This window comes from Buteo buteo, chromosome 4 (assembly GCF_964188355.1).
Source record: "Buteo buteo chromosome 4, bButBut1.hap1.1, whole genome shotgun sequence".
Classification (NCBI taxonomy): Eukaryota; Metazoa; Chordata; class Aves; order Accipitriformes; family Accipitridae; genus Buteo; species Buteo buteo.
In genome coordinates, this window is record NC_134174.1 from 40,610,086 (window position 1) to 40,622,633 (window position 12,548).

Here is a 12,548-nt window from a genome sequence, read left to right on the forward strand (position 1 = left end):
GTTAACACAGAAATACCATTATCAGAAATAGGAACAGAAAAATCCATCTTTTGAGCTCCAGAGTTTAATAAAGTCTGGATAATGATAATGTTCCTCTTCACTGAATTCCAGGGACATTTGGACATATAACCTCTCTAAAAATCTCAGCCAATGTTATTCGTCATTTGTCTTGGTAAATGTCAATAGAGCTTTAAGTCCTTTGATAAGTTAAATGCCACTGGGCAAGCCTGTACCGTCAGGCCATGCTTCTGTTATTCAATTCATTTAGCTGCTCAAATAGACAAATGGCATCAGCCCAGCAGTTAATCATTTCTTCACGCTCTTGTGTTTTCCTTAGGGCAAGAGACAGTTCAGCCTTCATATTGATTTGGCCCAGTACTTTTCCTCACTGCTCTGGCACATCACGGCTAATTATGCAGACGACTTTAATAATGTGAAGTGCTGGGGACTAAGCTGCTTACATTGACTTGTGCTCCAAGCCAAGCACACTGTAAATTCAAACCCCGTCTCAGAAGTAAGTGGATGACACTTTAACTGATTGAGAACACCACCTCCAGAGCCAGGATGAATTTTGCACTTTGCTGGTTGAGAATCAGAACAAAACCTCTTTGTGAATTTGTGTTTGGGCAGCACAAAGAAACATCTCTTCCCACAGACTTGGAGTTCTTGCTGGGAACAGTTTTCCCTGCTACTACTGCCACCCAGTGAAACTGCACAGTTAGTGGGAAGCACCATGGTTTCCAGAAGCCCTAAAATTCCCTTTCAGATGTTTGATTGTCCTGACAACATGCAAAACCAGCAGCTTTAAAAGTTAACCGGGTTTTGTTCTGGGGTTTTTTTGTTTGTTTGTTTGTTTTGTTTTGCATTCTGGACCTAGAAAACTACATGCTCCCAGACTCAAAATGAATCTGTTCAAGCAATCTAGGGTATGCACAGATAAATATGGTTTAACCAAATTTAATTTGGAACTCATTCATTCATTCATAATATTATTGTATGCATACACCTATATATAAAATCTGTGTGTATATGTGTATATTTATACATATATATACACACACATGCACACACCCCAAAAATGAATTCATCTATATTCATACATACCCAAGTTAAGTTTCCACACTTGTTACAATTACAGTCATGCTGTAATATACATACAGTTGCAGCCCATTTCTAGACGCTAAGAGCTAGACCACAAGTATCTTACACACCTATGCTATTATTTCTTCTAGGGGAAACCCACTGTTTTCATCCTATCTCCAGGCAAGAGGTTTTTTACACTGCTGAGAATAAAGCTTTCACAATCTGGTGCTACAAAAAACCCCAAACCTAACATAAAAAAATATTGTGTTCTGCACAAAAAGCACAGAATATGCTCTGAAGTTTCTAACAGACTGCAAATTTAAAAGTTGCAGCCACAAGGCATCACAAAATGTCATAAAGAAGTAGCTTTTTGTAGGTAGCCCACTATGTGGGCAAACTTGGTATCTTTCTCTTATTTAGGATATTCAGTGCAGACTACAGGTAAAATGTCTCTTGACGAAGCAGTAGCATTTTTGTTGGTCATGTAAAACCTGTTCCGTACTCTGAAGAGCTATCAAGCCATAGTGCATTTCATCAGATTAAATATAAGAACACCTAATATATCTAACTTTCCTTTTTGTTTCTTTTTACAATTAGCCAGAAGCTTAAATATTAATAAAACTGAATTCTTCTTTAGAAGTCTTCTAATGAATTGGTTTTCTCTGCAATTGGGATCACCATATTTTAGTCTCAGTCCTCCTCTCTGCTACAAATACAGAGGCAGTTTTATAACTTTATTTAGTTATGAGGCATGCTTTCCAGCAGATCTCCCCAACTGGCTCATCACTGATGTTTTTAATATTCACTTTCATAACATTAATTATATTGAACTAGTTCTTTATTAATGTACATGTTCCATAGGAATTACATTGTAATTTTCACCTGATTAATGTCAACCTGTTAGAAAGTGTTTCTGGAAGGCATTATTAATGGCAATGGTAGTGATTAAGCTAAAAGGACGGTTAGATTAGGAAACACATTAATTACTAACTAGCCGTTATCTAGAGAAAAGCCATTAAGATACTGGAATATGTACAGCTGGGACTCCAATAGCTGGGACAAGTTTCTTTTTTTGCCCTTGACATTCTTCCAGTTATTCATGCCTACGCCACTCATGGCTGCAAGTCCTCCTGTCTAGAACACATGTTATTTTTCTCTATTAATACTTCCATGTGTGGCCCCTCCTCTGTTATTGCGTGACAGGAGAGCTAGTGTCCAGTCTACCTGCTATCCACTGCATCCAGCAACAATCACGGATACCACATTTTTCATTAATTCTACTTAAAACAGCTAAAACCAATGCTTTAACGCATCTCGCCCCAGTAATCTATCTATTAAGCTCTGTCTGTAAGAGCGTGTAAGTATAATTAACACAGTTCTTACTTGTGCAAAGCGTTCAGCATTTCTATTCACTGTGAATTGGTAAGTCATGTTTGGAAACTGAATGCTGACAGGGAGGATGGAGACATTGAAATGAAGAATCACTGATCTTTCTGGGCCATGAAATTCTGTGTCATTCACCAAAACATCCAACTGGAAGGAACGATGTTCTGTGACTGAAATACTTTTATTCAGTACCAGTTCTGCAAAGGAAAAGATTAGTCCATTACCAACCCACATTATCTGCAAATGTGTATTTTGATACTGCAATCCCCCCAAAATTATACATATCAAAATTATACATATCAGAGTTATTCCTAACAGGAAACAGAAGGTGAGTTAAATATGAAAATATGCTCCTGTAGAGTTATACTCTGTGCCATGCAAGATGTTTGGAGAGATCCCCTTCCCTTCTACCTACTATGCTGAGAACCCTGCAATCAGAACCTCTTGGTTATCGGTATACACAACATTATCCCGTACGCTCCCTATCCCAGAGATGCACAAACTCCATTTTTTTCAGTACATGTTTAAAACTCAGCATTTGCTTAACTTGAAATCTCAGCTTTCTTTGGCTCAATATTTACAAAATGCTTGAAAAAGTTCAAGAGCTTATGGGTCAATTACTAACAAGCAACTTCTCCTTTATCTGAAGAAAGAGACCTTACTGTACTCATGTCGAGTTCCCCTCACTTGGCTGCCATTTGGGCTGAAGTGGATTTCATCGAAGATGTGCTCTACCCGAAATGTTTCACTTATCCAGGGATCATCGGTAATGATGGTTCCTGTGTATTTCTTTCTGCTGCTTTCAAGGGGATAAATAGGTGTGGTGTCTGCATCATATACAGTTAGTGTTGCAAGAACAGTTCCCTAGAAGGAAATAATAAATGACATTGCTGAATGACCTGAAGCTTTCTTCCTCTGATATGTGTTTAAGAGATTGAAATATTGGTCAAATAAAACCTTACAATTTTCACTCAAGCCGACTTTCATTCAAATTCATTTTAAGCTTCAGGTTACCACTATTTCACACCTATTTGAATCTGAGTTGAAAGGTCAAAAGAAGACAGCAGTGAAAAAGAACTTGTCATATAATCATTTGAGTCTATGTCTAAATACAGTGCTAAACTTTTGAGGTAGGAAATGAGTGCACGAGCACAGCTCTTGATTTTGTCATTTTTTAAAATCAATGTTATTCTACAATACTACTTAAAAAAAGCAGGTAAGTAATATGTGCATTTAAAAGACATGAAATACATTCAGACAGGTCAAACTCTTTACCCAAATGACAGAAGTGGCCTGGGTTGTCTTGTCTTCTGCTTAGTCTACTAGATTGCTGTTGTCTACCTGGACACTGAAGCCACAAGGCCTTTAAGATTTTTATTAGCAATTCTGTTGTTTCAAGTTCGTTTAGTTTCCAAATATAATGATTTTTTTCCTCACTGCAAAATGGCAGTGAAATTCGCTACGTTCTGAACACTCTGCAGGCATGTAGCTTCAAAGAGGATATTTTATTTTAGAAAACAGTTTTATGAGACCTTCACTTTCTATCATACAGAGCTAAATGAAACTCCCAAATCTGAAAATTACCAAAAGTAAAAAGGAATTACTTTATGCCCAGGCAAATATAATGTTCATAGGTGTCTTGTCAACGCTCGTTCTAGTCGGGAGGTGGCAGCAAACTCCCAAAATCACTATTTTCCCTTCCAGACACAAAGAGGAAAATGTACTTCGAAGGGAAATTTGACTACAAAAAAAGATGTTGTTGTTATGGAACAGAAGTTCTCTCACAAAAAAATGCATCATTTAGGCCCTAAAAGAAGCGCCTTCTTTATACCATTGATTTTTAAAGGGTTGTTGCTCCGGTAGAAGAGCCAAAGAGCCAACCTGTATACTTCTCGACCAAAGCAAGGGGTGTATGTGTGCAGGGAGCACACACAAAGCCACCCATGGGTTCAGACCTCCTGGAAGATCACCTTGGCACGGTAAGGGAAAAGTGGGAGGACACCATCAAAGCAAGACCCTGGAGCTCTCCCTTAACAGCCTGACACTGGAAACTTTAACACCTTTGTAGGCACAATGTTTGTCTGCAGAAGGCAACCGCTTCTTTTAGCTTTCTGTTACTGGTACAGCATCCTAATATATGTTCTGAATGTAGTCCCAATATCTTATATAGATTTGCATATATGGGAAGATACACACATACACTTGCTCTAACAACATGCAATTTTAGCCACCTAGGGGAAGCAACCCTGTAACAAATACAGAGCAGAGCTCAGTATGGGGAGACATAGTGATCTTGACCACAGTCTCAGCAATGGTCCATCCTGACCTCAGGAACTGCTCACATTTCTTTACACTGTTTAATTCCTAACCCAAACTCTTCATTCTTTAGGGTCTGCATAAGATATAACTCGGGGGAGAGGAATCCTACAAACCCAGCATTTTACAATCACAGGTCTGTAGAGTATGGTGTGGTGATGTGCTCGTTGCTGAGACCCATTACCCAGAGCACGGTGTTTCCCAGTAGTCCTGCCTCCACTGCTGCACTCCTACTTCAGGGACTAGCTAAAGGAGAACATTACCTCTTTCCTGTTGAACTCCACGACAGCATCTGCAGAATCAGTGCCATTGGGAAGGAAGGGAGGAGAGTCATCTTCATCTAACACATTCACCAGGAAGGGCACCTCAACCTGCATTTCCTTGAAGCCCTCTCTCATGGTACATTTGGCAATCAGCTCATATCTCTCTCTCTCTTCTCGATCTAGGCGCTGTGTCACACTCACGCCAGTGGTGTTCTCATTGTATCGAAAGGGCATACCTTCAGCTGAAACACACAGTATGAATAGGGACAATCACTTCCCGCTATAGGACTCCGACAGTTTCCTTCTTTAATACTCTTTTCCAATACAGTAAATCCATTTGGACTGCATGATAAAAGGCAAACTTGGAAGTAAAACAGAAGGGAGCTGTGGCAGAAAACATGGAAGAGACGGAAAGATCCTACGGTCTACAAGCAGCACAATTTAAAGCTCATTCCCAGTCTGCTCTTTGCAGGTGCAAACTTCTAAAACCAATCTTTTCCTTACAGAAGGGGTAGTCCTCCTTGCCATCCCCTCTGTATATATCAAAGGCAAAATCTTCAGGCTCAGTTCACGTTTGCAATGGAATTTTCTTTATAGAATCAATCTAGAGGATCTACTACAAAAGAGATCTTAACAGTGCACCTGTTTACATCTATTGCTGGTACACGAGTGGCTCAGTTCTAGTTTTACCTGCCAGCAGTTTGTAGGAAATGCTGAGATTCTGACACAGATGATGAACTGAGGGTAACTGGAGCTGATGAAATGTGCCAGGTGGTTTATTCTCCTTGATGTGAAAGGAGAGATCCATTTCTGTGAAGCAAAGCTGCCTTGCTGTCAGGGAACTGCAAGCTGGTGCAGTAGCATTGATCAATGAGAGGAAAACTGTGGTGCGCGTAGCAGAATCGCATTCCTTCTCTTGGAAAGGGTGGGATGAAAGGAAGACATACAGCATCACCTTTGATAATGGCATCCAGTTTCCTACAGCTTCAGAAAAAAAACCAAAACAAACAAACAAACAAAAAAACCCAAAACAAAACAAAAAAACAAACCACCAGAAATATTTTACAGAAGACAAGCCAACATTTCTTTTACTCATTTTGTACTCTAGTCCATTATTCCACAAACAACCATGTAGTCCTATTATGTAATAAACCAATTCTTCAATACGTCACCTGCTGGTGGGAAGACCTTAAACCTTAATCTTAGTAACTCCACTAGCCAAAAAACTATAGGCGTTAGCACCAATTTTATGTTGTAGAACCTTACAGAACAATATCAGCATTCGGTCTGTAAGACACTGATATAAACCAGGCCACTGTTAGTAATCAGCTTTTTGATGGGACTGGTTTTTGGAGGCACTAGGACAGAGTGGGGTGGCAGCAGGGAAAAAAAGTGCCTGAAATGGCAACAGATATTCAGGACAGATCCATAACTACTATCATTTAAGTCACAGCGTTCTGACAGTTTATACCAGTCAAGGATACGGGTCAAACTGTTTACGTTTAGACGACAAATTGCTTCGTCGTTTTGAAACATAAAGAGCTGGTCAAAAGATAACATAGAAGTTAAAACAAACCTGTGGCATTTACTAATACACCCTCAAGCCTTAATTATTTTGACTACCTTGCTTTGACTACAGTCAGAATGATAGTATCTCTGTAACAGATCTAATTAAGTTGAAAAGATGCTCTAGGTCACTTTGATCCATATGAACAAAACAAGACTCTCAAGTTCTGGATAGCTGTTCTTTCTTTGTTCAGTTACAAATAGCTATCTGATATTCATGAAGACAGAGTACCAAAAATGCAGCGAAAATGGGTGAGATACGAAGCACTCAGCACTTAAAAAATAAAGCTGTAAGCATCTGAAGTTGAACATTTCAACATCAAGGCACCTAAGTCAAAGGATAGTGTTGATATATGGCTCTTACAGACTCAAGACAGTTACTACAAACTCTCTCCAACAGCAGAATTTCTGCAACTGATCACAGCAGTATGCCATTAACTCCTCACCCATTTCCTTCTCCACCATCTAATGATACCTAATTTCCTCATAGATCAAAATCACCAAAACCAATTTAGTGCTAGAGCATAAAAAAAAAGGGGAAAAAACTGAGATAATTCATTTCTGTCGTTCAATAGTAAGCTTCTCTAACAAAGCCAAATCTCAAGTGAGGGAGAGAGGTACACTTAACCATTTCTTCCAAGAGCTGTTTGTTGTTGCATGCAAATGTACTTTGTGAATCCATGTTACCAGAGTTCAAGGACTGTTTTATGTAAGAGTCTGAACTAATCTAACTGCATTGGTCTGGGCATTAAGCGCCTAGTATTAACACAGTAGAATTGGCTTAATTTGCATGAGTAGATGAACAAACTGCAAATCTCAATGTAAAGCTGTGATTTATACAGCTGTGAAATGCAGAAAAAAGTATTTTGAGTAATGCAACTTTCCCACTGTACTGTAGTCCACAGTATGAGCAACTGGATCTGTCCCAGGTCAGTGTTTGCTTTGGCATATGGTTCCCTGCATTTGTTGTGGGTTTCATTGGGTCTGGTTCCTCATTTTAAAAGGGCAGACGTGTTTTTTCCAAATTTGACACTCATATGCTGATAGATAAATCCCATGATCTGAACATACTTTGCTTTAACAACAGATACTTCAACAAGAAAAGCTAGTCTTCTCATACTTACACAGCATGTTAAAGTCTTCTCTATCCAGGCTTTTACTGAGGTAGAGAAGTCCTGTTTTTTCTCTGATTTGAAACCAATGATTTTCATGGGATCTTGCTCGAGAAATTACAAGATTCTGGCACAGATGAAAGTGGGCCACTTCCCCATGTGAATCCCTCAAGGCGTGGATGCGCAGGAGCGGCGTACCTGCTGGCTGATCAATGTACACATTCTCCGAGTACTCTTTCCTGGGGAAGTAGAGACCAAAGGCAGCTGCAAAGGAAGGCACACAAGAGGAGAGGTGCTCCAAGTTAAATGATTTTTGCACTAGTATTTTCTTAAGAGATGCATTTCCAAAGAACCAAGGCTTCATTCTCTAGAGCTTAATGAAGCATTAAAAAAAGATGTGGAAAAAGGTAGATCCCCATCTGGTGTAAATAAGTACAGTTTCACCGCTCTCAAGCCAGGGACATAGCCACCAAAAATTTGGCCTATAGTTTATGTTCAAGTTACAAAATCATCTGCTTTTTGAAAGCAAAAATGCTTTGCTGTAAACATGGCCCAGTTTAAGCAGAACACTTAATGAAGCTTTGCTTGCCAAATTTTACTTAGGCTCGTATCTGGAGCGCTCAGCTGTCATTCCATTCTCTCACAGATGATATTCAAAGAAGGAGAAAACCTTTGATGAAATCACACACTTTAAAAGCCTAAACACACTCTCTGTTGAGAGAAAACACAGAAATGTATCGATGGCCTGCACACTTTTCCTTGGACTACATAAAGCTTCTCTTATATAGGAGTCCTTTCGTGGCTCCCTCCCTTTCTGAACAGGCCAGCATGAGACTTCTGGTACAGAAAATGGGAGTTGTTTAAATAAAATTGATATGAAAGTCTTACAAGTATTTAAAAAATGACAGATGGGAAAGCTGAGAACTGACTTTCCTGAAATGGGGAGGGAAAAGTACATTTATTTTTAATACCATGACTGTGACTGACCCATTGTTCTTCTCTGATTTTTTACCCCTCTGACACTGCAGACATTTACATTTAGTAGGGCTCAACTGCCCCCTGATACCTGTTTCTTCAGCTGATCTCATCTTACTAGGTCACCTTGCAATGGCCTCTCTATGCCTTTCCAATGCTTTCCTTCCAATTCTACTGCTTGCAAATATGATGACAGTGGAACGCTTGATAAGCAAGGAAGGTACAAAGGGATGCTCATTGCATTTGTGTGCACTGAAACACTGGAACTGTCACTCTTGTACTTCACCTGCACTCATAGTCAATACTTGCTCCCATACAAAAGAATACTTGCATACTGCAGAATTTTGCATCATTTAATGTGATTTGATAAGGAGTAAGGCATATAAAAGGCTCACACATCTGCTAAACAAATGAAAATAATAACAGTTCCCATATGTTACTGATACAAGACTATCTTAGCTTAAATCAAGCCAGATAAAACTGGAAACGATGGTAATACAGCAGTAAAATTAGGGACATAATGCCAAAACATCTTCAAAATAGTATCAGGCTGTAGCATGTATTTATTTTTTATTATTATTGGATCCATACACTGTTCTACTGAACAGAGAGGACCGCAAACAAACTGTAAACAAGAGACCTCTAATTTCATTTGGAAATACCACAGAAACCACTGTACCTTGCAATGATTCCTGACATCGCCAGTATCCCTGGATTTACAGAGGCTCTTTTTTTTTTTCCCTACATATACTCTGCAATATATGAATAAAGTGGTAAAGTAGTAATATGGTAGGTGAATTCACTCCAAAGTAATTAATTCAAAGGGAAGCCAAAGACAATCTTTTGGAGAGTTTGAGAAAATCATTAACTCCTGACGTCCCTTGTCTGGAAGAAGACTATTACTTCTGGTTCTGGTGCTATCACCATCTTTTTTGTAAGTAGATTCCTGAACATTCATAATAAATTTCAAATGTTTTTCCAGTCTGTCTGTCTTTTTTGAAGTGCAGGAAAACCTGGTGAATACGCACTGCTAGAAGTCCTAACAAACCAGTTCATTAACAAGAGGGATAAGGTGATACCCACATAGTAAGCCCAGTCCCAGTGCAAGCAAATAGATATCCTTGAGGTATTTTCTTTAAAATCTTGGTTCTAGAATTATGAAAACTTCCTCACGAGAAATTTAACACTGAAAATTCACTGCTCAAGACTAAAAAATTACTTTTAACCCACTGATGTATACAAATGAGGCTTATACAACATTAGCTACAGGACAGAGGGATATTTGCTTTTTCCCTTATTTCTAAGACGGGCGACAACAGTTCTAACGCAAGTGATGCTGTGTGCTCAGCATCACAAACACATCACGCAGTGCAAGAACTGGCACCATAGCAAGAGACATGAAATCACCTCCAGTAAAAGGAGCATAGAGAAAGTAGAATATATATATAAACAGTATGGATGTGTAAGTGTGAAATTGGAAAAGAAAAGGGAAAAATGGGATACTTTGAGTTGTAATTATTTATTTCCTTGTCTTAAATAAGTATGTTAAACTTTACATGCTTTGCTCTACAAATCTGGGCCCACACTGCACGCTAGTATGTACGCAGTCGTGTTTAACAAATCACATGAATAATTAAGACAGACATTGCCACTTAAACATCTGAAACTCTGCATGCAACTACACCTCAGCAGAGGTCAGCATCCTGACTGCTCTGCATTGGAAAAAAAAGTTAGTATTTATGCTGCAGACTCTCTGAAATTCTTTGGCATCAGTTGACAGGAGCAGTCGTCTCTGTTCTCAGGAAAAAAAGGGGAAAAAATCCTGTAATATAAAAATTTGATTTCTCTGTAGATAACAGAAACGCAAACCAATGCTTTGTATTTTGAAGAGAGAGGAGGATTCCTTCATAAAATAATTTAGAATTTGCATCACTAATTAATCCGAGATGTTTTTGACAAATATAAAAGCCACTTTAAGAAATTAGGAAAAGCCGCTGTAAGAAATTTAAGTAGAAGCATGATCTTTTTCTCCCTGATTCAAACCTAAAAGCTGATGAAACTAAATTCTGACCATAAGAAGTGTTAGTTTTTAGTACAGAGCATACTTCTGCATTAAGGACAACACCTAAGGATAGTTTTAAGTGACACCAGTAGATATGACATACTTCCACGTTTTACTTAGAAAACCAGTATTTCAAGTGAAGAGACTTTATAACACTGTAGAAACTTAGAATGTAAAATAAAATAAAATAAAAAAATATAAATTTGATTTAGCCACGTAACAAGATTCACCCAGTGCTGCTGATCACAAAATTGCTGGGATTTTGTAAAGTGGTTTGTGTCACTCTCTAACTCCATTTCAAGCACTGAAAGAGATGAGAGGTATGCAACAGACTGCCCAGGTCACAACTACACTCCGCATATAAATCTTTGGAGGCTGATTTTGAAGGAGACCTTTGAAGTAGAAACGTAGCACCCACTTCTCCGAGCTGCGTTCATTCCTTTAAGCCCTAGTAAGTTAAAACCAGATTCAATAAACTTGCCATCTGGCAAGTATTCTGCAGGAGGAAGAGGTTCTAATCCTGGCCACAGTTCCTTGTGTCCTTAAAAAAAAATAATAAAATCAATTTCCAAGGACTTGTGCAAGCTCCTATGGAAGCCAGATGGAGTTTTTATTGAATCTGCCATTTAAATAAAGAAGAATTGAGATGGTTACACTCAAAACTGATGGTTAAAGTGCTATTGCTTAGGAATTAAAAGCAGAGAAACTTTTCATGTTACAACCTTGAAATACACCACAAGAAGGCTGTGCACTGTAACACAGATGAGTAACATGAAAGAGAGAGAGTGTTATTGAAATGTTTTGGAATCTGAACTTTTTTTTAGAGGACACTTCAGCTCTCCCCTATTCTACAATCAGCGCAGAAAACACAGCAAGCTCTGATGGATGAGCAATATTACGTGATAATAGCATATCAGTAACATACAGAAAAGTGATCACATTTAAGCGGATGTAATGCTACTGACTAATAGCTCCTACAGGAAATAGATACAGTTATGACAGCAGTTTTCCAGTTCAGGGAGAGAAAGCAGATAAAATGAGAGTGGAGAAATGAGATTATATATACTTTGAAGCCTTCATGATTGCCTTTTGAAATAAGGCAATTTTTCACGTGGCTTTTTTCAGTCATGAATGATTAGGTAAATAATGCCTTTTTGATACAAATTGATTTTTTTGTACAACATTTGTTGTAGAAAACTTTACATGTTTTTAGTGCTTTTTATGCTTGCCACTATAGTCTTGAGTAGCATTGGTGGACTACTCTCGATGAAAACTGTTAAACTGACTATAGCAAGGTTAAACTCTTGCCATCAACCATGATGATGAAAAACATAATTTAACTTCTTAGTCACAAAATAAAGTGGCATGAAATTTTTTATTAGTGTAGAGGAAGATTTCACTGTAAGACATTGTCCCAAACAATGTTTGTAACCATCTTACAAGGTACCATTGCAGACTTCAGAAAACCTGTTTTGAAGCCAATAATCCTCGTCACAAGATTTGCTCTGGAAAGGACGCACTTAGATAACTGGAAAACCATCTCAGGTCTGTGTGGATCACTTGCAGAATCTCAAAGCACGCTGGAGATGGTGAGGAGAGAGGACAACCAGCACATGGCAGGGCCAGCCAGTTGTCAGGAGCATCCCGTCACCCTGGTCCACAAGGCGAAAGACCCATCCAAAACATCCTCTTCTAAAGGGAAGCCGGTGCAGGTTGTAGCAGCCAGTGAACTGCCAGTCAGTAAAATGCAGCAGCTAGCTTGTTCTTGAACCTGGGATTGAGAAC

General features: G+C 38.7%; 1 protein-coding gene across 2 annotated transcripts in view; it reads right to left on the reverse strand.

Moving 5' to 3' along the window:
* RET (ret proto-oncogene) overlaps positions 1 to 12,548 on the reverse strand; it is an 89,056-nt gene that overhangs the window by 35,014 nt on the left and 41,494 nt on the right. Inside the window, exons 2-6 of one of the 2 annotated variants that reach the window (XM_075025623.1) lie at positions 7,739 to 7,990; positions 5,739 to 6,032; positions 5,049 to 5,290; positions 3,132 to 3,333; positions 2,467 to 2,666 (exon numbers count right to left, since the gene is read on the reverse strand). In XM_075025623.1, the coding sequence (XP_074881724.1) occupies positions 2,467 to 2,666; positions 3,132 to 3,333; positions 5,049 to 5,290; positions 5,739 to 6,032; positions 7,739 to 7,990 (1,190 nt within the window). Of the gene's footprint in view, positions 1 to 2,466; positions 2,667 to 3,131; positions 3,334 to 5,048; positions 5,291 to 5,738; positions 6,033 to 7,738; positions 7,991 to 12,548 lie in introns of those variants that run through there. The other variant, XM_075025624.1, reaches the window with a different exon arrangement.